This window comes from Lampetra fluviatilis, chromosome 11, assembly GCF_964198595.1.
Source record: "Lampetra fluviatilis chromosome 11, kcLamFluv1.1, whole genome shotgun sequence".
NCBI lineage: Eukaryota > Metazoa > Chordata > Hyperoartia > Petromyzontiformes > Petromyzontidae > Lampetra > Lampetra fluviatilis.
In genome coordinates, this window is record NC_136285.1 from 10,699,770 (window position 1) to 10,725,620 (window position 25,851).

Consider the following 25,851-nt stretch of genomic DNA (forward strand, 5'->3'; position numbering starts at 1 on the left):
GTAAATGTTGTGCCGTTTACTCTCAATCACGCCTGTGTGCTGAGCTAGGAGTGAAGTGGCATGTTCTGTTTAGATGACAAACCTTACTAATTGGGTGGTGGTGGCTTAGCGACACATATTTACGCAATCTAACCCCAAAAAAACCCCCTTTATTATGGATAATATCGGCCGCGAAAGCCTCCGTATTAAATTGACAATAATTGCATCACAGAGGACCATGAGAAATGACGATGGCTTCGGAGGTGCCTTCATCCAGCAGTAGATACGTCCATGGCTGTTAAAGTACAGCAAGGACGTAGCCATGGAGTCAACATTGGGGGGGACCAAATCTTCCAGGGGGTCTGGGGTCCCCCCCCCAGAAAAAAAATCTAAATTTGAAAACTAATTTCCTGCCTAAAATATAAAAAAATTCACTAACACATGGGATGGACTTTTTATTTATTTTTTACAAGAATGTCGAATAGTGTATTGTATTACATTGCGCTGTTTGTTCTTTTGTACCCTTTCTTGTTTCATTGTATGTAATGGCAGAGATTAGGGATTAATAAAGTACAACCATAACCACAATCATATAAACAGAAATATATTTTATAGCAATATATTGGGGGGGACATTTTGAGCATATTTGAATATTGGGGGGAGGATGTGTCCCCCCAATATATATTATATTTACGGCATTGAAGTACAGTACCGTGTTGGCAAACTCTATCCAAACTTGGACATGAATCACTTCCCTGTGCTACAATGTTTGACCCTGAGCCCCCACCCCCCAATCCACTCGGCGTGTGTTTTTGTTATCGGAGGCGCAAAGCCTCGCGCTTATAAACGACGATGGTTGCTGTTCACCCTCCCCAAAATAGCACCGCGGTGTTGGCACCACGTACCAGCAACGCAGGACGCAGCGTCTCAAAAAAACACGGTCACCGTGGCCCACTTCTGGAAGGAATCGAGGGAGCGGAGTGGAGCAACGAATGGGGGAGTGGAGGTGTACGGCCGTGGCAGGCGGTGTTTTAATTTTGTTTCGGTGGATCCTCTTCCCTAACTAATTCAGACACCCCCCCCCACATCTCCTCCCCGTGAGGAATTTATATTTTCTGTGGACACGATGCAATAGGATTGGTGTGGGATCGGCATTCAAATTGTGTGAGCGTGTTTCACAATAAACACAGCCAGCCGTGTTCAATTTCCAGCCACAGATAGCGTCAGGGAATGGCCTCCTCCTATTCCCCCGCCCTCCACCCATTTACCAACTAGCACTGGCCAGTGTGCAAAAGTATGGGGGAAAATCCCCAAAATCGATATTGGAAAGGGATGCCTTTCGCCATTGTTTGATTGAGTGACAGGAAAAAGAAATAAACTATTCACCGAGTGTTGTTTTGCTCTTGCGAGCCATCAGCAGCTTGTGGGCTTGATTTAAAAAAACTACATTGGGGAAAAAAGCCGGCTTGGATATGCACATGCATTTTATTGCGTTCCGCATGCCAGTAGTTTGTGTATGTCATTCACAAAGCACTGTAGCCGCTTTGGAAAATGAGCCATGGTGTTTTGGCAGCACACACACGTACACACACACACGCACGTAGGATGCATGCACGTATTTGGTGTGTTTTGGGGTTCAGGTTTTCTGCGGCGATGTGATTGCATCGCATGTTTTCTCGCGGTTTCTTACGGCTGACATTTTCCACAGGACGACCGTTCTTATTTAGCGTTGCCAACTGGGATCATGGCGTGAGCTGGGTCGCGGTTGGCTCCAGCATTGTCTCGCGTGCCCGACCACCCGCTGACGGCACTGTGGGCAGAGCAAGGGCTCGAACACCCGCGGAGTATCATCGCACTGATCCCCGCTCGCTGCGCTCTGCTTTCATTACAGCTTGGAACATTTGGAAGGCGATACAACAGAGGTAAGAAGTTTGTGCGTCGAATGTTTCTACTGAACACGCACACGTATGTAACGTGTGCATGGAATTTGAATCAGTCGTCTGGTTTTTACAACGATGGCTATAAGCTACGTGTTAAAAATGTATTGTGTTAAGGGTTACGCTGTCATGCGCTACACGTTGGTACTGATGCCACGGTGCGGTGCTTAATGAATGGAGGCGTCAACCAATGGTTTGGCAATGACAGCGCACTGCGTTGCCATGTCGCCTTGATATATATAGCCGTGCAGCGACACGCGCCGACTCGAATGCCACTCCATGCGTAGCGCACAGCGCCTGGTCTTCTGCGTGAGTTTTCTTGTGTGTACATGTGTCATCTCTGCTGCTGCTGCTGCCAGAGCCATACGTAATGTGCGTATGCTTCAGGCATTGAAGTAATGCAGTAATGCGACGTACATAACTCATAAATACTACTGTAATTGCATTGAGCCACGCTGCACACTAATGCGATATGTTATCAAATACAGTCCATAATGCCTATGCGCTATATTCGTTACGCAATTGCTAAGTTTTCCGTAATATATCTTGTATGAATAGTAGGCGGCGCTATAAAATGGTAAATGTACATACTGTATACATTTAATGCACAACTATATGTGAATGGTATATTTCTACGTGTTATATTCTCCTTAATAAGTGTGTGCATGTACGCACGAGTGCGTGGATGGGTCTGCGAGGACGTTTTGGATGTTGACTCTGCAAGCCCTCGCTGTGCCCGCAGTGTAAAATGCGGCAGTTCTGACTGGGGGCTTCTTCAGATGGCAGCAAGGGCTGCAGACGCCATTGCTTGGTATCAGAAAAAGGTGAGCGAACTCGCATCCTCCGAGCGTCACCCGCGCCCCTCTCCGTTAACTTGCTTCCCACGGGCAGGAGGACGCACGTTGGTGAGCGGCGAATGCCAACGGTTGTACAATTGCATTTGATTTGTGGCGCGGTGATCCTGCAATTGTCAAACAGAATGTCGTCATCTTCTTGGCTCTTTCGGTAAAGTCACGTAGAAGGGAAATAATACAATAATCTACCTCGCTTCTGCACGTGGGCTGATTTAATCGCTCCATCTCTTTTTTTTTGTGGACATCTTCTCTGCTGACACGTTCCATTCAGTGGCCGTCACCTCCCCATCATTATTATTGAACCATCGGTCATCATCCCTTGCATTGGCGTGTCCTGACCAAGCATACTTTTCTTAAGAGATGTCACTAACCTGCGCATGTTCTCTCATCCATGTGTTAAATGATGCAAGGGTTGGATTCTTCATATAAAGTCCACCGATTGTAGTAATAATGCATAATTTAAGAGGGAAGATGTGAGTTTAATCACCGCTATAGAGTAACGTTTGAGTCCCATGAGTTGTCAGAATTACTCGCACACATATCGTTAAGATCTCAAGGTTAGGATGGTTGTGGTGTGATACCACCACCCCCGCTTGCTCAGCGCTACAACAGTCAACAGCTTGATACGCTCACACAGTTGGCTATGTACGGTGTTAAAGAAGTTCAACGTACATACACACGTGGACGAGTTTCCCAGTTGAATAGATTGGGGTCTCGGCATACAGAAATCTGAGAAGCCAGCACGGTAATCTAAGGGACACGTTTTTGAAAGTGCTGCACGTCGGCTATGGATATGACTTTTTCATTATTGTTCTATACGCAGTGTGTTGCGCGGAAGTTATCCTCTTGTTATGTATTTTCCACTGTCTGATGTTGACACTGAAGGTGTTCTTGAGGTACTGTTGTTGGTGGGTGGTGTTTTTTGTTGAGCTTTATATAGAAATGCTTTGTCTTGTAAATAAAGAATGTACGCTCAGTAGTTCCTCCAGCGATGCTAAGTATATCTCTGCGTGAGGGAGTGGTCATTTTTTGTGCTATGGCACTTTTTATAAATTGCCAGCGGTCGATTTTAGTGCCGTTTCTCAGTTTGTGTAATGATTTCTAAACACTGAGTTTGTGGTTGGGTAGAAACTTTATGGCCTCCTGAAATGTCAAAAACTATCAACTTTTTATTTTATTTTACTAGGTAAGGCCCACTGAGCTATGTAGCTCTTTTTCAGAAGCGACCTGGCTGCCACAAATGATAGCTCAACAAAGTGGCTTATCACGTGGAAGTTTATATTAGCCAAATACTCTAAATGCATGTTTCTAAAAAAAACGGAGGACCGGGAGAAAAATCCACTCGACCATGAGGAGAACATGCAAACTCCACATGTACAGGTGTCAGAGTTGGGATCGAATCCACGACCTCCTGTATACCAGGCGAGGTAGTTAATATCTCGCCATGGAGAGAGACGCAAACTCCAAATATACAGCAAGCGTCAGGGTCAGGGACCGAACCCACGACCTCCTGTATACCAGGCGAGGTAGTTAATATCTCGCCATGGAGAGAGACGCAAACTCCAAATATACAGCAAGCGTCAGGGTCAGGGATCGAACCCAGGACCTCCTGTATACCAGGCGAGGTAGTTAACATCTCACCACCTTGGCACCCCAGATATGTTGCGTGTAACTCAGTAAATTTCCTTTTCCTGCCTAATGATTTCTAAAACATTTCCTGTCATAGTTTTGGGCATCTGGAGTTACAATGGACTTCACATAAAAAACGAGGCACTCTTAGTCTAAATTCACGAATGTATTTGTATTAGATTATTGCCAGCAGCATATGTTGAATATTGTTTCAGTATAATTTCACACAGTGTATTTCTTGTGAAATGTATTTGTAAGTAAGTACAAGAATTTGCGTGATTGGATGTTAGTTCTACGCACGACATGCTCAAACAGGCTTGGGCCTCGCCAGCCAAATTCTTTGTAAGAACATGCTTGCCTCGCAGATTAATGTTTATTTTCATTAGAAACTCACCGATCAGTTCTGCTGACGTGAGCCACGTGGCACTGTGGAACACACAGCTAGCTTGCGCCTCCGTTTAGCGCGGTTGGCTACGTACGACGCGAAAGAAGTTCTGCCAACCGGGCACAGAGCACCTGGATTACATGTAATTTTGTAGAGATGTTATTATGCATCGGAAGTGGAAATGCAAATACCCTTAACGAGACCATCAATTATTGAACCCTTCGAAGAGAAACACCTACTCCGCATATCATTTACTAGTGCAGCACGGTCGAGGCTGCCAATGTCCCTACGTGACACCCTCCTTTCACAGAGGTCCTGTGATGCGTTTCACGTGTACGTGACGGTGCATCGCGATTTTCGTCCAGCCCCTACGTCTTACCTGGTCGCATTTCTGCAGAGGCATTCAGATGAGCTGTCTAACCTTGAGATGAATGGGTAATGCCGAGCAGATACTCGGAAATGCTAAGACAAGGAAATGACGTGTTCTGTTTACGTGACAAACCTTACTAATTGGCTATATCGGGTGGTGGCGGGTTTAACGGCACATTTATATATGTACGCGATCTAACCCGAAAAAAACCTGTTATGGATGATATTGGTCACGAAAGCCTACGTGTTAAACTAAATGGAATGTTGTCGTCAGAGGTAACAGGATATATTCTCGGGGCACTTGAAATGCGAAGTGCAGCCTGTCTTTATTTTAATTTTTATTTAACCCACGACTTTTTACTCCAGACCTGACTGAAAACACCAGCCACATTCAAAGCAGTAATTGCTGTATAACTTAATTGGAATGGCTTTTTGCAGCAAATAACACTTATTTATACTGTGGATGTTAATGCATTGTTTAATGTTACACTAGCATACCCAGCAGGTACAGAAAACCTTTTTGCAAATGAAATGTGCAGCATGCTTTTAATGAAATGAATGTTTCTTTTAATGCAATGAAGACCATTAAAGAGTGATGTGTTTATTGTTCGAACCATAGCAGTTTTACAGAGAAGGCTAAATTACAGAAATTAACAGCCACGCACAACACATGATAATTGCCTTTGGCAGAATGTTGAATATTTTTTAACACTTCCACAAATTTCCATGGAACGTAGTTGCGGTGTGCCAAGCCCTTCAGTGGAGTGAACAGGGCGTCCCATTGTCACATCCTTGGCTGACTCGTAAGAGGCATTGGAAGGCAGTTCATAGACGCTTGGACATTCAATACAGTGACACATCCATGAATAATTAACGGTCTGCTGGCCCCTTCGTGATTTCCCTTGTGAAGGTGCCTTTATCCTGACCTTCCCCGTGGTACCGATACTCGCCGGAGTGAGATTGCAGGGAAGAAGAGCGTAAAACCATCATCTTGGCCCTCCATTGTGGAATGTCACTTGAGAAGTACAGTGGGGATTGTCTTTCAAACTTTAACGTTCGGATTTATCTCCTTGCGGAGTTATCCGTAAATTGCTTGTTTGTCCTGAACTTCTTCAGTAAAAGCATTGACATGTTTCGATTTAAAGCTCTCGTGACTGCAGGGATTCATCTTCTTGGTTTTTTCGGTAAAGTCACGTAGAATGGAAATAATAAAATAATAAAAATAAAACATTAAGTAATTCCCATGACGTTTCGGCCACAACGCAAGCAGCCGTCCTCAGGTGAAGAACAGGTCTGTCGGGAAGACAGACGTCGTGAGAATTACTTTATAATGTTTTATTTTTATTATTTTATTATGTTTTATTTTTATTATTTTATTATTTCCATTCTACGTGACTTTACAGAAAGAACCAAGAAGAACATTGACATGTTGTCTCGACTGAACCGCCCTCTATTCATCTGTGAATAAAAGCTTCATAGCTCATCGGATTTCTCCAGGATAAATAAGGATTTTTTATTCTGATCCCACACTTGCACAGATATCCCAAGTGATTTGCTGTTGGTCTCACCTCGCCATTAGACCGGGATAAATGTACACTAGACATTTTATACACCCTCAGAAAATGTGATTAGAAAATAATAAAATGTAATTTGAAAGGGAAAAGCAAATGGTAATGTAAGCTCTAGGAAGTCTCATTTTGAGACAACAATGACTGCATGGTGTTATGTAAATAACTCATCCCGGGTCAATAGTCAAAATTAGTCGGTGGTTTTCTGCTCGAATGAGCTTTAAGGTGGTGGTCGTCTGCATTTGTACAGTCCTCAGACAGTGGTGGAAATTCGACATTCCTGTGGTGAGGGCGAGTCTTTCCATCGGACAAAGTTTTGTTGAGTTTCCAAAAACAAAATGGTATTCATATTGTTGACCCCAGATGGATGATGGGCTGAGTTAATCCCCAGTAAGGTTTGTGAACTATCAACCCTCTGATTGCGAGCTGCTCGCTGTACAGTTGAGCCACCTGGTTGGTTAATACAAAAACTCATAAATAATTAAGATCAAGCTTTAAACGTAACTCCGTTATTGACATGGAAACTTCCACGTGCTTTGTTCATTTTCCTCGTATAACAATAAGGCTCTGTGCATGTGTTAAATTTCATTTTTTGCCCTCGAGTATAATTTTCTGTCCACACGAACGGAATGAACGTAACAATCGCGCGTTGTGTTGTCTAGATTGGTGCCTACGACCAGCAAATATGGGAAAAATCTGTAGAGCAAAGAGAAATCAAGGTACGGAATCAATGGATGCATTGTACACCCGTTTGTTGATTGCACAGAATGTCCTTTTGACGTCCTTGCGAGCTGTCATCCAAACAAAACGAGGGCATTGGTTTGTGTGCCTATCAGCACGTACATTTTTAATGTAACCGTATATGTACACTAACACACCAGACAAGCGACTACACGACTTTCAAGCACAATCATCCAGTGTTGCCTGACACTTGTGCACAGCACGGGTGCCATAACCCATATTTCTAGAGCTGTGCAGCCCGTATTGCTCATGGCGGTTAATGCCTCCCGGCGGGAGGGAAGGGCCACATGTGGTCAGAGGCAGTGGTCGCATAATAGTCTTGGAAAATGCCTCGTTTCTCATCGCGCATGCCCCCGCCATGCCACGCGCACGGTGACAGTGCAGATCGTGGAAGAGAAGTTGCCGACACTGAAGCCAACTGCTTGATGCAGTTTGGGGCGATCTCGCTGGGCCAGTTTTGAAATGATGGTGCTGTGTTTACGTTGCACAGAATGCCCCCACCCCGCCCCGAACCTCTCCCTGGAGAAGCTTGCTCTCGCAAGCAAGCTCAACAACGATGACCTTTAACATTATTGCCGAGCACATGCAAGACCGATACTGGCCCAGGTGTTGAGTGCGCTTGAGCAAAGTAAAAAAAATGTCATGTCCACTGTAGTCAATGGACTCGGATCTAATATTTTAGTTATTGGCATCATCAGAGATGATAACGCTTGAATTGTACGAACATTTTTAAATGGACAATAAAAAACTAATTATGCAATAACTTCCTTTTTAAAAAGCATGTAATCACATAATCGACTTTTCTTTACCATGTATAGAAACTGCTATCACTAAACATTATCCTCCGCCAGTGGTGCTGAATTCTGCTCTGGCCCATCATGGTACGACCGCATTTCAGTGGCTTGTAGTGCTGCTGTCGTCCAAATGTAAGCATTGCAACATGTAAATGCAGTCTGCGTTTGAGCAGCCTGCGCAGTATAAATTGTCCATTTATACTCCGTCTCCAAATAACTCTTTGTAATAGACTGCATTTTTTACTTGAAGTTTTGTAATAGCGAGTGCTGCATTGATTGAACAAGAAAATGCTCGTGCTTTGTGTACAATTCCTCCTGTGTGTTTCTTTTTATCCACTTGTTGCCTGTGCTGAGTAACATTTACATTTTTATTTCTTGCGTATCTGTGCCTTTACTTGCTTAGTTCACATTATTCTTATTCCTTTTTGTTTCATACAGTTTGTTAGATTGGTGAGTATTGTAGCGTGTGACTGTGTGTGCCAATTAGCCAATTGTTTCTAAGCACAACCTCAGGCTGCTACATTTGTTTTAAACCAGCAAACTAATCTGACACATGTGATAACCCTTTCATGTTGTAATTTGGTTTTTAATTTGTGACTGAAAGAAATGGCATGGTTTTCATTTACCTCTCTCACCCATCCTTTATTCATCAACGAGAACATGCATGGGCACTGCGCCTTGTCAGCTGATTGGTAAAACACGAGTCTGTGAAGAGCCAAATATGTGTTTTCTTTTGGAGTAAGATCAGTATTCATTGCAGCATTCAGTGTGCTTAATATGTGAACATGAGTGTTATTTAACATCCACCATTACTCCAGAACTGAACACAGCACTGTTACGGAAAGACAACCCAGATTGGGTATAGCAAATGTTGATCCGCACTGCTGCATGTATAGGTTTTATAGCGGTGTCAAAATTACATTTGTTGCTTACACAGTACACGTTGCACGTACCGCATTACGCATATGCAGTGGTCTGTGTAGACATACCCGGAGACACACTATACTTAGGAGGTATAATATTATGCGTAGGAACCAAATCCTGCCTTAATTAGCCAAACGAGCCAAGCGGCCTTTTCCAAACACGCAACCATGCGTGGCCGGTGTGCGGTTAATGAAGGTGATCGAGTGCCCTCCTCCGTCCCCTCCACATGAAGGCATTTTTGGCCGCATCTGACGAGAGGGCTGCCCTGGAAAGATCTCCCACCCACCTCCACGCCAAACTCGCTCGCACCCCACACTGAGGTTGGCCGCTCTCCCAGAGGCAGAGTCTGGGCTCGTTAACCTTGAGACCCAATCGCAGAGGGGGGTGGGTGGAGGGGGCATCCCCTATTACTTTATTGATGGGGGGGGGGCAACGACTGCGTGGCATTATGAACATTGCCGCTGGGTACCGAGGGCACTGTGAGCCTTCAAGTTGTGTATCGTAGACCCGTCTCCGGCCGCCCTCGTAAACGTCATTCGCTGGTGGCTTCTTCTTGCATGCGTAACCGCGTACTAATTGTACGACGCTACGGCATTGTGTTCATTGGGTGACTCTTGTGATGCGTGCAAGGCGGCACGTGCTTAGTTTAATTTGGCGCCACTCTTTGAAGCTGAATTGTAGTGGGGGAAAAATGTTTGACTTATTTTCATCGTCTAAATGCCAGCAGTATTTTTCGATGCTACTGAGGCTCAAATGCTATTACGTTATTTACTCAATATAACTAAAATTATATGTTTTGAAGCCTTAATAAAAACATTTTGACTTCAATACAAACTCAGCCCATAACTATCAAGTACATAGTACAATTAGGCAAAACGTATTTACAAATGTCAAGTTGAACATCCACTGTATTTTAAAGTAAACTAAAAACTTCCTGGGAACTTTTGTTGCCAGTATCAAAGTATGAAAAAATAAGAATAGGTTTTACTCTTTCTGGCAATAAAATAGGTGTTAAGATGTACAAACATGATTCCTTGCTAAAGGTTTCTATTTGGTATTTGAACATGTTTAACACCTGTTTTATTACCGTAAAGGGTTAAACCTATTCTTATTTTTTCATTTTAAAAACTTCCTCTGAGATATATCCTTATCATTAATGTCAACATTTTATTTGAGCCCTCATTGTACATTGCAATGGCAGGTGGTGGCGTAGCTGCACGTAATTTTGGGGTCGCTGTGTTTTTTTCGCAAGCTGTACACCACTACGCAGTGCATGAAGCGTACGTCTGACGCTGCGCGGATGCCCCAAGCTGTGATTGCGTTTCCATCTCGATGTGCAGGGCCTCCGAAACAAGCCTAAGAAGAGTGGGCACGTCAAGCCGGACCTGATCGACGTCGATCTGGTCAGAGGTACCGTTTGTCCGCGGGCTCCACGCGTCATTGGGTTGAGGGGGTGAATGCGAGAGCTGTAGGGGCCTTCCCTGTTGGACAGTTAAACAAAAAAAACTCCTATCCAGGGGCCTGCCCTGGCTCCTCCCCCCTCAACCAGTATATATACGGGGTCGGATCTCTTGGAATTTCTAATTTACTTGATACAGCGAGCATGCTGTGACGGTTCCACCTGAAGACGGAGGGTTGTGTTACCTCCGAAACGTCGTGATTTTTATTTTATTTTTATTTTACTTTTATTAATTTAATTTTGAATTTTTTACCTACGTGACTTTACCGAAAAACCCCAAGAATAATAGTTAAACACAGCATTAGTTTCCTTGACGTAAGTTCACTCTGGTATTTAGCCACGCGCGTTTGCGCAAGTACAGCAAGGGCCAGCCTCATTATGCATTGTTGTGGAGCATTATGGGTAATGCCTATATAAGGAAACCTCCGTGCTGTGTGTCAGCATGCAAATACATTGGATTTTAGTCCATGGGACTGTTACCAGGCCAACATCACCCAACATAATTTGTTTAAACAAACTGTGGACTGGTTTTGACCTCATTGGTCTCATGAGCACATTCAGGCTTCTGTTAGTGACCCGGTCTGTAGAGACCTTTTGAGTATCCACCCTTTATATCCGTCCCTTTTCTCTGGGTGCTCCGGTTTCCTACCACATATGCAAAAACTGTTTAAAGAAATGGGCCAAACATCCCAGTGCCGGACCCACTGGAAAAGAAAAAATTGCCTTGAGGCTTTTCTCGGCTTTCCTGCTTCAGGAATTTTTTTTTTGTTTCACTCTCATTGTGGAGTTAATTTTAAATGTTCGTAGTTTTAACCTCGATGCCACACATATATCTATGTCATATTGAAGAACAAATGGCAGATCTCAAAATTTATATTTAATTGGTGGAGTGTCATAGTTAAAGGCAGTCGTGTTTATCGTTACATATTTGCTTTAAACATAAAAAAACAACTATCGTAGAGCATTATATAAGTTTGCACTGCTGGTAAAATAATTGTAGCGTGATGCCCAGATAAGGTTTTGTTTTTCTCAGTTGGTGAGTATGTGTTGTGCAGGAAAACAATGAACAACTCAGTATCTGCATAATGTATTCTATAATGCTTTACATTTGGTTCGACTTCGGAATGATAAACACTGCCAAACCGGTTTTGGTGAGAAATAATTCACTTGCACGAATTATCAATGCACTTCCATGTGGTTGACGCTTTTAAATAAACCTTGATATTAAAAAACGGAGTCTATCCATTGATAATTGTTTTTTTACCCTTCTATCTGGCAACAAAACTGACACCTTTTTTACAAGGAGTCATGTTTGCATAGACCACAATACCTGCAGTCATAATGAAAACAAAAAACATAACTCTGATAATGTATGCACTGTCCTTGAAGTTGATTGGTCCACACCCGAGACAGCTTTCCTTAGAGCCTAGTCTCACATGGCGCCTTTTGGCGTCATCTGGTCCAACCCATGTGAGACTAGGCTCTAAGGAAAGCTGTCTCGGGTGTGGACCAATCAACTTCAAGGACAGTGCACATTATCAGAGTTGTGTTTTTTGTTTGCATTATGACTGCAGGTATTGTGGTCTATGCAAACATGACTCCTTGTAAAAAAAGGTGTCAGTTTTGTTGCCAGATAGAAGGGTAAAAAAACTATTATATTTTTTACTGGCAAATGAGGTTCCAATGGTGTAAATGTCTATCCATCGACTTTTGACAGGTCACCAAACCCGCAATAGTAGTTGTAATAATGATCACGTGAACAATGCATGATTAACTGAGGGAGCAGTAGCACTAGTGATGAACACATTGCGCTGTAATTCCATTGCCTTGAGTTTGAATCCCAACCACAGCTAAGATGTTGACAAGTGATATCTGAACCATGCCTTAGTTACCCCTCCACTAACCGGCAGTGACCAGCGTGGTGAGATACTAAACTAAAACTAAACTATTTTTTTTTATTTTACCAGGCAAGGCCCACTGAGCTCTATAGCTCTTTTTCAGAAGCGACCTGGCCACAAATGATAGCTAAATCGTGTGGCTTATCACGTGGAAATTTCCAGCCGCCAAATACTCTAAACGCATGTTTCTTAATGCGGAGGGGAAAAGCGGAGGACCCGGAGAAAAATCCACGCGACCACGGGGAAAACAGGCAAAATCCTAATTTCCAGCCGTCAGGGTCGGAATTGAACCAATCTTCTTCTTCTTTCATATGGCATTGTGAAAAGCACAGTACTTTGTAATTCTCTTCGCTGCAGGAAGTGAGTGGGCGAGTCGAGTTGCTGCACCGCCCGGGTCCTGATTTAGCCCCACGTGCGTGCAGGCTCCACGTTTGCGAAAGCCAAGCCGGAGAGCGCTTGGACGGCCATCACTCGCAAGGGCATCGTGCGCGTGCTGCTCTTCCCCTTCTTCTCGCGCTGGTGGATCCAGGTCACCTCCGCGGGCATCTACCTGTGGCTGCTGGGGCTCTACGTGCTGCAGGGTACGACCGGGCGGGGATGCCTGGGGGGGGGTGGGGATGTCGCAGGGAAGAGCTCAACGCTGCTGCTCGCCTTGATTCGTCGTAAAACGTTGGCAGAGATTGTTTCCGTCTTGATTAGTGACCGAAGCTGTTGGTTGTGGTGCTGTTTGCGTGTGCTCGCTGCGTACGTGCCTACACCTTGTGTGGCTTCTGAGAAAAGCACGTTTAACCCTTTCTTATTCCGAGATGACTGGAAGTTGCAGGGGGGTTCAGCATACATTTTATTTCGAGAGGTGTAGCGCCATTGTTTTTAAAGACATTGTACTCACCGCAGAGAACTGTAATGACACGACCGCACTCTATGATCGCTGGGGCCAAACTGCCACACGCCCTCTCACATGGCCTTGTGGGAGCCTCGGTACCGATAAAGTTATTTTATTTTATATTCTGGTACCATTCCGATGACGTATACGTATATTATCAGGAACGGGAGAGGGTTAAATACTGGCTCTTGCAGAGTTTGTGTATGGATGAGTCATTTTGAAAACCTAAGTTTAGAAAAATTTAATCAAAAAAGTCTTCTGCACAAATGTTAACCCGATTGCACTATCAGTGTCACGAGACCAACAATACATTCAAGACTCTCACACATCAGTGCATCACGGGGTGATAGATAATACTCCATAGAAGCAAATTTCACAACTTGGGCTTTCAGTGACCTGTGTTGCACACATTAGGGGGCAACTCTTTCTTACTTGTTCTACCACTGAGAGGAATTTTTTTGCCACACAGCAATAAAATGGATGTTGTTTTAATTCTCAGAGCTGAAATTCAGCCAAATTAAGTGCAGATCCAAGTTTGATCTGATGCTAATTGTTTTGCGGTCATTTGTGACTAGACTGAGACCATGAACTGGCTACACTCCACTACACTAGAAAGCTCAGTTGAATCACAGCCATACTGCCCACATTTGAACCCATGATCTCATCGGTGGCAGCTCAGCTCAGCCCTCTGCCCCCTTAGCCACCCATTACACACAAAGTGCTTGCCACACATGAACCATCCTGAATCTCGTCAAGGAGCATAAATCATCACGCGAACTCCGGTCATGCAGGCAGCAGCGGCTTTTCACTGGCCGTCAAACAAAGATGGCCACCACATTGCACGTTTTCAGATGCGCTTCTTGCAGCCATCTGGAACGCTCTTCCTTTCCGGTATTAGGAAGCCACTGGAGCTGTGCACTTTTAAATATAGATTGAAAACTAATTTGTTTATAACAAATGTTTGTGTTTAAATTATAGTCCTTCCCCTGCTGCTCCTCCGATAAGCATGGTTGGCTACGTACAGTGCGAAAAAAGTTCTACATACATACGCACATATGCTCAGCCACCTCTTCATGTGTATTTTCGGCGGCAGGCACACAGTCCATTGGTAGTGTGGGTGACGTTTCCACCACAGTGGCCAGTGTTGATTGTACCGCCTGTGTGCATGGCGTGCGCACGTGCGCAGCTCTGGCCGTCGTGCTGTACGTGAGCGGACCCAGCGAGCATGACGTGCCGTGGACGGAGGTGCTGTGCCCCGTGTGGCTCATGCTGCTGCTGGGCACCGTGCACTGCCAGATCGTCTCCACTCACTTCTACAAGACACAGAGCAGCCTTGGGGCCAAGCGACGACGGTGAGGGCCGTCCAGGGCAGTGGAATGCTGGCATAGCTCCCCCCACCATACATCCACTGCATATGCTGCCTGCGGAACAGCTGCTTCCACAGAGGCATACGCAGTCAGTGGTTTTTAGTTGAGCCTCATACTTGTGACCAAATCACCTGGAAGATGGCAGCCTTCACACGCCCCAATCTGTTAAGTGAGAAATCACGCCGGATGATATTACACGGCGACCGAATCGATCTCCCATTCGCCAGAGCAACAACAACCTGGAAAGATCCATGGTTGAGCATGGATAATAATAGTGATTTGTATGGGCAACCGTTACACATGCCAGTTTGTCATAGGCGAATGTGGGGCCGTGCTATGTGGTCGTCAGCAGAGGGCAGTGCAGCAAAATCCATTGTTGTATAATGCTTCTATGCTCCCACGTCTTCGCTGACCCACACTGAGCAGCGGCAAGTGCGGTCAATTGACCCCCACGACCTAAGGAGCGTGGGGAAGCCCTCATCCAGCAGTGGATTGACCAAAGTGTTGTGCACGTGCAATAATGTCCCACTCAGATATTCACATTTATACAAAATATCCACAGTCGACATGCACGCCAGTGCAATGGACAAATTTGTTATTGCCCTTTTGAAAAATCTGTGCAGTGTTAGATAAAGCTGGATTGTGCAGTGCTGCTTGAACTCTGGTTCGGTTTCACTGGATCCGGGTAGAGAACTCTCACGCTGACTGGACATTTTTCCTCCGGCATAAAGAGTCCTGCTTTTGTTCTGGTAAATCGTACACTCGACAGTGTGAAGCTTCAGCAGTGTTTATAGTAGGTACGTAGCAATGTGTATAGGAGGTACGTGGTGATGCTTTCAATACATGTATCAAATGGGGCGTTGAATTGTACATGTAATAATGAAGCATTTACAAGTCATAACAATTATACACATGGGGCGAAAACGTTTCTTCGAGCTAGGTAAAACAAAAAAATGAGAATGCAAATGAAACATTAAACAAGACAAAAATATTCAATTCTTAAATTTACTTATGACCACGATTCATGAAAATTTACCGATTATTTGTGCTAAAAAGCGTATTGTTGTCGTGATGAATCGTTTACTGTATTTGGTACGAAGCTCATTCAACACTGTTAACAGGGCCACAGGTATTGCGATCGCCGGTGAGACAGCTGATTTCCTAAATGCCACGCCAGGCAGGGCGGCAGATGCCTCTTTACCACTCTACAACTGAGCCACTCCGAGGTCACGCCAAGCCAGCCCAGTACGGCTTGGGAGGTGACAAGTTGTTTTCCACTGCAGAACCCGAGTTGTGCCGCTGATGTCCCACATTGAACGAGGCAAAGACGCACGTGCATGATACTGTACGCCGTGTCCTCGCAGTTACTGGCCGACATCACACGCATTGGATTGCATCATCAGCCCCGGGCCCGGCCCTGCTGGAGCCAGAGCTAGGTTCAGATGTCTAATTTTGAGCCGAGCGTAGTAGCAGTTTGGTTTCCGGCTCGGCAAATAGCCAGTGGAAAACCACCCGAACCGTGAGAGCCCTACACTGGATCGGCACAGGTGTGCCAGTAGAAAAGTGTGGTAAGAGACCTCCTCTCCCCCCCCCCCCACCACCCCCCTCCACCCTCACCACCGAATTCTACAGGAGACTGCGTAAAGCGTCGCAGAGTGACCCTGGCAAAGATGGAGGTGGTTCGAGTACCACCGATAACCAGGACGAGTTCAGGCGCTCAGGCGGTGGGAGCCACGGGCCCGGGGTTCTGGCGGCCCTGAGACGCGCGTGGGGGAGACATCGTGTCTTTGGGTCAGTGCTGCTTTCCTCCTCTTCTCCTCCGCACTTGCGATTGAGCACGGTTGGCTATGTACGGTGCTGAAGAAGTTCAACATACATATGTAGTGCAGGACTTCGGAGACGATAATTGCGGAGGCACCTTTTATTAACACACACGATCTCGACTACACACACTAGTCACTCGCTAGCCTTAACACAACACTAGCCGTCTCGCATCGATGGTGCTAACTCTAAGATAGCTGACAGGCTATCTAGCAGTGCGACATCGAGCGGCGACGGCATTGACGACGGCAACGAGACGATGCGATTCCCACGAACAGCCTCGAGCTACGGCTCACGGCTCCTTTTATCCTCGCAGCGTGGCCTCGCTCTGGCCTGGCCACGCCTCTCTTCTCGAACCCACTAGCAGGTTCCAGGGGCTTCCCGATGGACCCCTCCATGACCCTTGGCCCAGTTCTTCCATTCTGCCGACACACCCGTGTATACTGTCGCTCACTGGCGTGTGTACTGTTTGTACACCACAGTTGCCGCTTTTGGTCACCAGCCGGCGCTACTACACTACACATACATACACTTCAACAACATCAACAATAATACTCGCTCACCGCTTGAATCAAAATAGATTGCGTATGATACTTGATCTGGGTAAGTTTTTTGAATTTCACTTGGAAGCAATACTCGTGAGTGTGCTGGAAATGATGAATCGAGTCACGTTGATTCTTATACAAGCAATTATGTACATGGAGTCATGCACGTGAGAATACATTATTTACGATGTATGCAAACTTTACATAAATGGCATTCTAAAGCATGTAGGATAATGGAGAAAATAATATTGTACAAACCCGATATTAAAAAAATATATGACATGGAACAAACAAGGCACACGAAGAAATGTTTTTGTTTTATCAAATCGTCATCCTGAATCGTACAGCTGGGGCGGCACTTGAATTGTTATATTCTTACTCGTCAGAGCCCGAATCCCATGCTAAATGGGAAAAATTATCCCTGACTGCTTGGAGTCCAAATCACATTCTAATAGTTCAGTGCAGTTTAGTTCAGTTTACTTTGAAGTACCCTGTGAGCTCAGGAGCTCTTAAGTCGGGTTTCATCAATAAAATCACACCGGTTCCATGTCAGACATAACACATCAGAGAAAAAGATATTGTTTAGTTTTTATCCAATGAAACTCTACCCATTTGTTGTGGATGGGGATAGCTTACTCATGTTTTATGTTTGTTTTTTGGGTGAGAATTTGTGTATTTCACTGTCGAGCTTGTTACCCTGTTTTTGCCCTGGACCTAGCATCGATCTCTCACCTCTCTTTTCCTGCAGGATTTTTCTAAAACTTTAGCCAGATGGGTGCATTGCATTTCCCACACCAACATGCACACCTGTGTGTTTGTGCTGTTGGATTAAATTTATGGCCGGGTCTCTGTCCATGGCTGAAACATTTTGTGGGTTTTTTTCTTCAAAATATAGTTTATAGCCCTTAGACAATCCACTATTGAATAAAGGCTATGCCAAACCATGTTATTTGTGGGGGGGTTTTTCCCATACTTCACCACACTGGTTCGGACAGATGTGTGAAGGTGCCCAGGACCAGCTCTGATATAACTCAAGAATCATTTTCGGTTTGCCCCTAAAATAAATAGCTCAGGGTGCCACCGCTCTCCAGATTTCAGAACATAAGTGGGAGGGGTGGCCGATCTTCATAACTACTGCCCGTTTTCTGAAGGGCCGAGGTTCAAAAATGTGTCGTCGTTTTACGAAAGTGACAAACGTCACGCAACGAATTAGTAACGAGTCCCCTGGGAATTAGTAACGAGTCCCCTGGGAACGTCTCCGCACCCCCAGGCCGGAGCAAAGCAAGCGCTACGAGGAGAAGTCCACCGAGACTGACAATGGCTACATCTGCCTGGAGGGGAAGGCCTCGCGACACTGCGTTGCCGGGGGCGGCCCCCTTCTCTCGCACCGCGTGGAGGCCCTCTCTGCAGAGGGCCGCCCCCATCAGGGGTCACATGGCAAGCAGGTACGGGCGGTGCCCTGGTAAACACACACACAAACACACGTGGCAGTGCCGTCATATACTCGCATGGCAAACGGGGGGTGTATGCGTGCGTGTGTGGGGACAAATGTGCACTCGCGTGGCGTGATTAAATAAGGTTAGCAAAACTAGTGAGTTTGTCTCAACCCACTCGCCAATCATTGCACAAACACACGTCATATTATGTTTGGTTTTTCAAAAGTAAAACATCGATTTGTCCTCGATGCAACAAAAAATTATCTGAAGCAGAAAGTGCACGTCCAAGTGAATGGATAAGAACGGTCACGTGAAGAGATTTCAGACGTGGCTCGATGCTGTCTGCTTCCACGGACCGTTCTCTAACACAAGGAGTTGTGGGCTTCCCTACCAGCGGTCTGAATGGATACATTGTCCATTAACACTATGCCGATGGCACAATTGTAAGAGAATTATAAAAAACACAGAAACATCATATGTACAGATTATGTCATTATTTGTAGTATGTGCTGTCTTCATATTGAATTAGCATGGCAACTAACGGGGAGCTATGAAATCAAACATCTTTTGCATATTTGTAATTAGTCCTTTTTGTGCTCTGGAGTTTCTCCAAATTGTGGGCAACCCTTGGATTATTTTGGCCTAGTTTCAATTGGGCAAGTGCCTAATAGCACCACAACTTGATGTTAAAGTCTCGTAATATTAGATCCTCTTAAAGGAGGGGGGTAATAGTGCCCCTCGCTACGGACAAAAGGACAGATGGACAGACGGAGCCAATGTGTACACGCTTCTCACCTGAATTGGACAGCGATTTAATCAAATAGAAAACCGCTTGCAACGCACTTTTCTGTGACTCCTGTCGGGACTCAGGAGGCAGGCCGTTTGGGCCCCGCTGCCTCGGACGACCTGTCAAGCGAGGAAGATGGTGGCGGACTGCGGGCCCCGGAGACGCCGGTGTACCGTCGCGGCGCGGAGCGTCCGTCGTGCGACGGGCTGCGACAACGCAAGCTTCACACGCACTGCAGGAAGCACTGCTCCGCAGAGGTACGGGCACGCTCACATTGACCCCGCACCCCCCGGCGCTGGCGCCGATTGCTCCTTGTCCTAGCGGTAACCGTCGTGACGCGTTTTTCTCGCGTAACGTGTCTCGGGAGGACGCGGCAAAGTGGCGGCGCGTTAGATTGTTAACCAGGTGAGAGAGGCCATTGTGACTTGCCGTGGGTGAAATAAAGCATTGCCGCCAACGTGTTGTCAAATAGCGACAGTAACAAGGGTATGCGGGATCATAAATAACGTGAGAAGATTAAGTAATAATAACCAATGAAAGAGTATAATACATTTAGATGTAAGTTATACTTCAAAAGTACTTGCATTCATTTTGACCAAGCATGTACCTTGATAGGTAAAGAACATGCCTAGAACGATTTGTTGATTCATCAAATAAAATTGATGTATACGCTGAAGGTATGCACATGTAATCATGCGTATGGGAGGAGGTTGTTTATGTTGAATGCAAATGACATGCTAATGTTACGTTAGGATGATGGAATGACCCAAACAATACAAATGAGACACACAATTTGAGAAACAATACAGACGTTACCAAAGAGACAAAAAGAGAATTGATTCTTGAATTGCATCCTGACTCCAACTCCGGACAAATCACCGTTGGGGTAAATTTTTGCATACCTAGTAAAGAAATAGCTTGTTATTTTGTAAACATAATCAATCAAATGAAAAATAACAGTAGTGAGTTGTAACCTCCAAAAATGTCTTCAGAAATAAAATGTTTTTCAGCTGAAATAATATCATCATTTACCCGTACTGTTAACATACCAAACGTGAGCGGGATATTTAGAATTTAATTTGTTGTTTCAATTATGTAAATGAGGGAAGGAATGTTCACGTTAAAAGTTTCAAACCACCCCTCCCCCACCTTCTTTTCAACAGTAAGTAATCCCCATCTAATGCTGTGATTTTCGCTAATCGAGCAGGGAATTTTACACTGCATTTTTTTATTTAACAGGAGAGTTATGTGTCCATGCTCCCCCCTGCGTAGCATGAATATCTATCTTGAATTCTTAATCGTAAATCATTTCTTTTTTTATTGCGCCTTCAGTCTTGCATCAAACCATTAAACAAACGCGTTATTGGCGGTTGGTCGTCTATCATGAGGATCCATCAGCGCTTTGTCATCCATTCGTAATACATTTATAGAGCAATCGGATGGCCACCATGGAAATTCATCAACTGTCACCCATGCCTCCCTTTGTTACAGTTGCTCTGCTGTCAAATTGCATATTTATCGGCTTTGTAAAGATATATCGTGATCATTTATGTAGAAGCCCCTTGGTTTTGATTGAGTGTTAATTACATGGGAATGCTTTGCTCATTAACAAGCGTACACAAATTTATCACGAAGGAGATTAAAATAATTGTTATCATTCGGGAGCCATGGCTTGATTCAAGAATCAATTATTTTTGCATCCTTTGTAGTGTCTTGTTATGTTTGTTCTGTCCTGGCCCTGATATTATCGCTATGATTGTAAACGTAAATTAGCATGTCATTTGAATAACTTGTAAATAATTGCCTCTTACACCTGTTCCAATGCTGCTTGATTAAAATGTATTCTTCCGTGCTGCGAATTGAAAAACACGAGTGTGTGCAAATGCAGGTGGCTTTCACTTAAAAAGTTATTTTAACGACAGACAGTTTAATTTGACCCCCTGCAGTCTCGTATGGAACTATATCTACCTTTGATCACTAAACCAAGTGTTTCATAAGGCAAACCGGTATTGCATGCCATACGTGTGCTCGTGTGAATGTATGCTCACTTGCCTGAATGCGTGTGCATGTATGTTCACTTGGCCCAACAGTCTGTTAAGGCCATATGGGGGAATCTTTGTGTTTGTGTACGTATGTGTGGGGAGTGGCAGTGTAGCAGTTCGCGTGCTGCGCTACGAACCCAGCGACCCGAGTTGGATTCCCGCTCATGGTCAACACTGGTGACGAATATCTGAACCGGTGTGGTGTAAAAAAAGAAACAAAGGCGGCCGGGCGTGGTGCTGGCCACCCCACCCACCTCGTGTGCCATTCCAGCCTTCATAGGTGCTCGCTAATAGCACTTGCCCCAACAGGCTTACTAAGGCTATTACGGGGGATCTTTGTCTTTGTGTGCGTATGTGCGTGCGTGTCTGCACCCGTAATGCCCATGTGCAGGGAAGCGTGCACGCCACCCGCGACGGTGCCACGGCCTCCGGCTCTGAGAGTTGTGATCGATCAGAGAACGACTCCTTTCTTTTCCCACAGTGCTGCCAGGTACCAACGGTGGGGGGGGGGGGGGCTTCTTCCCACCTCTCCCTTCCCCCCCCACTTCCGTCGCCACCACAGGCAATGCTGAGCTGCAATAATATTCGCAGACGTTTTTGCCTTGCAGAGCAGAGATGCTTCTGCGTCGAAGCTTGCGCACGTGCAATGTTTTCTTGCGTCGCTCTTTTCAGTGTCCTTGCAGCGCCTTAGCAATGGCTTGGAAGCCCCTTCTGTTCCTATTCTGTATTTGTGTTTGATTTGTGTCTCTCCCACCGCCACGCTGGAGATCCCTGCGGCTGTGTGCGCGAAAGTGACACTTTTGCCAAACCGTGTAGAAGTCCTACTTATGATTTATATATGCTTGAAAACGCACATGATGTCGAGTGAACGGAGGGCATAGTGTCCTTGACTGAAATTGGCCGAATGGCAATTGCATTGTGACAGCCGAGGTTACAAATTGCATTCCGAGTGTGCGCGAGCACGGGCTCGTCCACAACTGTGACCTTTTTGAAGAATTCTGGCCGCAGCAACGACTGACGTACGCAAGTGCCTTGCTCGGGGGCATGCTGTCTAATTGGAATGACGCAGGACAAAAAATGTTGTGCGAGTGGCTACGTGATCGTAGAATGTTAGAGCCAGCCTCTGTAAAGGCAACACTTGACACGTTTCTGACATTCAGGCCCGAGCAGACCCGACAGTTTCTATGGAAAGCCATTGAAAACCGTAGGTTCTCTGTACACAATGCAAGCGAGTGACTCACCCTTGCACCTGTGTGTGGTGACATGAACCAGGAGGGACTTGTTGTTTTGTTTGGCGAGATCTCCCTGTTAGGGACACTTTGCCCGTGTGTGCGCCCTCTGGTCCGGTTGTGACAAACAGATAGAGAAGCTGTAACCAACAACTATTTAAAGAAATGGCCATCGAATTGAGTGCAATTCAAGTTAACATTTATTGACTTGGGTTAAAAACAGCCTTTTTAGCTATCAAAACCTTCGAGGTTATCAATATGGAAGGTGGCATTTGGAAATGAGAAGTGTAAATGTGTTCTGGGCTCTGCCTAAATAGATCCCCCCCCCCCCGCCCGCTTCTTCTTGATGTATGTGTGAATCATACTAACATTTGGGTTTTGCTTTTTAACTGTGACCCTGTTTCCTTTCAAGCCTGTGCCATCCTCTTCCTGTCCAGATTAACAACGTCTCTGTTTTGCTTTACAGTTTGATTCCCATCGACTAGTTCGCCTAGCCAACGGTTCCAATCATAAGTAATGTTTATTAATAGATTTGACCTTTGAAGGTTTCCTGAATCCATGTGTTGTCCTGTTGCGCCATTCTTTCATTTTGCTTAACATTGCCTTGTGTTGTTTGCGCTGAGAAAATGATCGATAGCGGTTTTTGTTATTAATCAATACACTGCTTTATGTTGGTTTCGGTCCAGCTGTTGCATTTTCCTTTCGTTAGAGCATTGGAGAAAAGTCACTTTACTTTCATGAAATGAAGGGAAATGTATGCACATTCTAAGTTCACTGTCAAATTATGGTATCCGTGCAAAGCCATGATGGCGCATCTGCACTTAAATGCAAATGTAAATGATCTTCCACAACAGACCTTCATTTGATGTGCAACTGGAATATATACTGTGTACCAGAGGTGGGACAAAGTCATTGTTATGCAAGTCCAAGTCGAGTCGCAAGTCATCAAATTCATGACTCGAGTCTGACTCGAGTCCAAGTCACATGACTCGAGTCCACATCTCATAGGTGGGACAAAGTCATTGTTATGCAAGTCCAAGTCGAGTCGCAAGTCATCAAATTCATGACTCGAGTCTGACTCGAGTCCAAGTCACATGACTCGAGTCCACACCTCTGCTGTGTACAGTAGACATGTTACATCAGATTGTTTCCATTTTCTCCCATCCAATGCCGTTTCCTATGCTTGTTGTGTGTGTGTCTTTGTACATGGCTCCATGGTTTGTATACTGGGCTACAATTCCAGCATCCTAGTTTGATTTGCAGCCAAGCATAACACGAGTGGCACATTTGATCTGATTCTGCACTGTGCCTCTTCAAATAATTGCCAGAAATCACATGTAAACATCAGCACTGGGGAGACGAAGGTGGCCAGGCGTAGTGCTAACCACGCCACCCCCACCTCGAGCTCCGCACCGACCTTCATAAGTGCTCGCTAACAGCACTTTCCACAACGGCCTGTGTAGGCCGTAGTGTGGGTCTTGGCCATTGTGTGCTCGTTCTCGTGTTTTTCATAATCATCATCAGCCATGGCCAATCCAGTGCTGAAGTTTTGCTCCGGCTGCCGCTACGGCCACCTCAGGCGATCTAGCACACAGACTAAATTCTTCGCTCGGTGGACGTCCCCTGTGACGTATTCCATTCCTTGGCTGCTACTGGGTTATTCATGTCAGCCCATTGTGTGTGTATATGTATATGCGTTTGTGTATATATCAAAAGTGGGGAGCAGTAGTGCAGCGGTTAGGGGCGCTGCGCTTCAAACTCGGTGACCCGAGTTCGATTCTCGCTCACGGCCAACACCAGTGACGATTATCTGCACCGGTCCTGGGCTTCTCCTAGGTCGACTCGGCTTCAAATGAGTACCTGGTGTGGCGTGTAAACATCGCCACTTGGGAGAAAAAGCGGTCGGGCGTGGTACTGGCCACCCACCCCTTTGTGTGCCGTGCCGGCCTCCATAGGTGCTCGCTAACAGCACTTGCCACAACAGTCTGTTCAGGTTATACAGGGGATCTTTGCCTTTGTGTATTTTTTCATACCAATACCCACCATTTGCCACAAAGCGATGGTGACGTCACCACGGCGCCTGTGCCAACCTAGGTGCGCTTTGAGGCCACGTTTGTATATCATATATACGAGTGTATATATGTGCCCTTGTGCACCTCCGTTTTGCCGCACCCTCTCCTACCGCCCCGTCCGCCGTGCCCGCCGCTCCCGCCGCCTCTGGCAGGAGGTGCTGCGCTCGTCGGGCAGCTGCAGCTCGCGCAGTTGCACGACGTCGCGCCACGACTCGGAGAGCACGCGGCCCGAGTCGGAGACGGAGGAGCTGCTGTGGGAGGACCTCCTGCTGGGCGCCGAGTGCCGCTCCACGGGCTCCACGGACAGCGAGGACACGGTGGCGAGCGCCGCCACCCTGGCCCGCGCGCGCGACGACCCCTTCCAGCAGGTGGGCTGGCCCCGGCGCCGCCAGGAGCTCGCGAGTGTGCGCAGCTCTCTTGTCGAGAGCTCGGTTCGTGCGTTGAACTTCTTTCGCCGCCGTACGTAGCCAACCGTGCTAATCGGAGGTACGGGAGAAGGACAACTGACGAAACGTACAAAGCATTTCTTAAGAAATTAGTTTTCAATCGAGATGATTTGAAAGTGCATAGCTCCAGTGGCTTCCTAATATCAGAAGAGCGTTCCAGATGGCTCGTAGAAGCGCATCTGAAAGCGCGCGATGCGGTAACCGTCTTTGTTCGATGGCCAGCCAAAGGCCGTTGTGAGGATGACCGGAGTTGCGCGTGGTGGTTTATCCTCTTTGACGAGATCAGCAAGATATTGTGGTTCATTTGTGCCGTTTGACGTGATGCCCGATGTTTCGCTCTACGTACTTCTAAATCTTTGGGAGTTTTACCCAACTTAAACGTGAGCGTGGTAGAAAGTTACCGCTTGGCTGAACTTGCGTAATGGATAACAAGTTGAGAAGAAAGAACGCTACTGCTGGGTGTAACATCAGAGTTGTTGGTACCTTTGCGCCTGACTGAGAGCTGAATAATACTTTCGGATATTTTTGCGGGACAACGCATTGACAATAATAAAAAAAAACGTGCGTATGGACTGTGCATGAAGAAGTGCTGTGACTGAACACTCTAATATTATAATCAGTGTTGTTGCCAGATCTTAAATATTTCCCTCTTGCCTGAGTAGTTTAGCCAAGATGCTGGCAATCTC

The 25,851-nt window shown here is 45.8% G+C and overlaps 1 protein-coding gene across 7 annotated transcripts in view; it reads left to right on the forward strand.

Moving 5' to 3' along the window:
* Window positions 1–25,851, forward strand: part of PHTF2 (putative homeodomain transcription factor 2) — a 40,132-nt gene that overhangs the window by 5,808 nt on the left and 8,473 nt on the right. For 4 of the 7 annotated variants that reach the window (XM_078860959.1, XM_078860961.1, XM_078860960.1 and 1 more), the window contains exons 1-10: window positions 1,768–1,901; window positions 2,659–2,740; window positions 7,384–7,440; window positions 10,521–10,590; window positions 12,960–13,118; window positions 14,607–14,772; window positions 16,420–16,578; window positions 18,424–18,598; window positions 19,460–19,633; window positions 24,872–25,087. In XM_078860959.1, the coding sequence (XP_078717085.1) occupies window positions 2,696–2,740; window positions 7,384–7,440; window positions 10,521–10,590; window positions 12,960–13,118; window positions 14,607–14,772; window positions 16,420–16,578; window positions 18,424–18,598; window positions 19,460–19,633; window positions 24,872–25,087 (1,221 nt within the window). In that variant the 5' untranslated portion in view covers window positions 1,768–1,901; window positions 2,659–2,695. Of the gene's footprint in view, window positions 1–1,687; window positions 1,902–2,205; window positions 2,226–2,658; window positions 2,741–7,383; window positions 7,441–10,520; window positions 10,591–12,959; window positions 13,119–14,606; window positions 14,773–16,419; window positions 16,579–18,423; window positions 18,599–19,459; window positions 19,634–24,871; window positions 25,088–25,851 lie in introns of those variants that run through there. The other 3 variants (XM_078860956.1, XM_078860962.1, XM_078860957.1) reach the window with 3 other exon arrangements.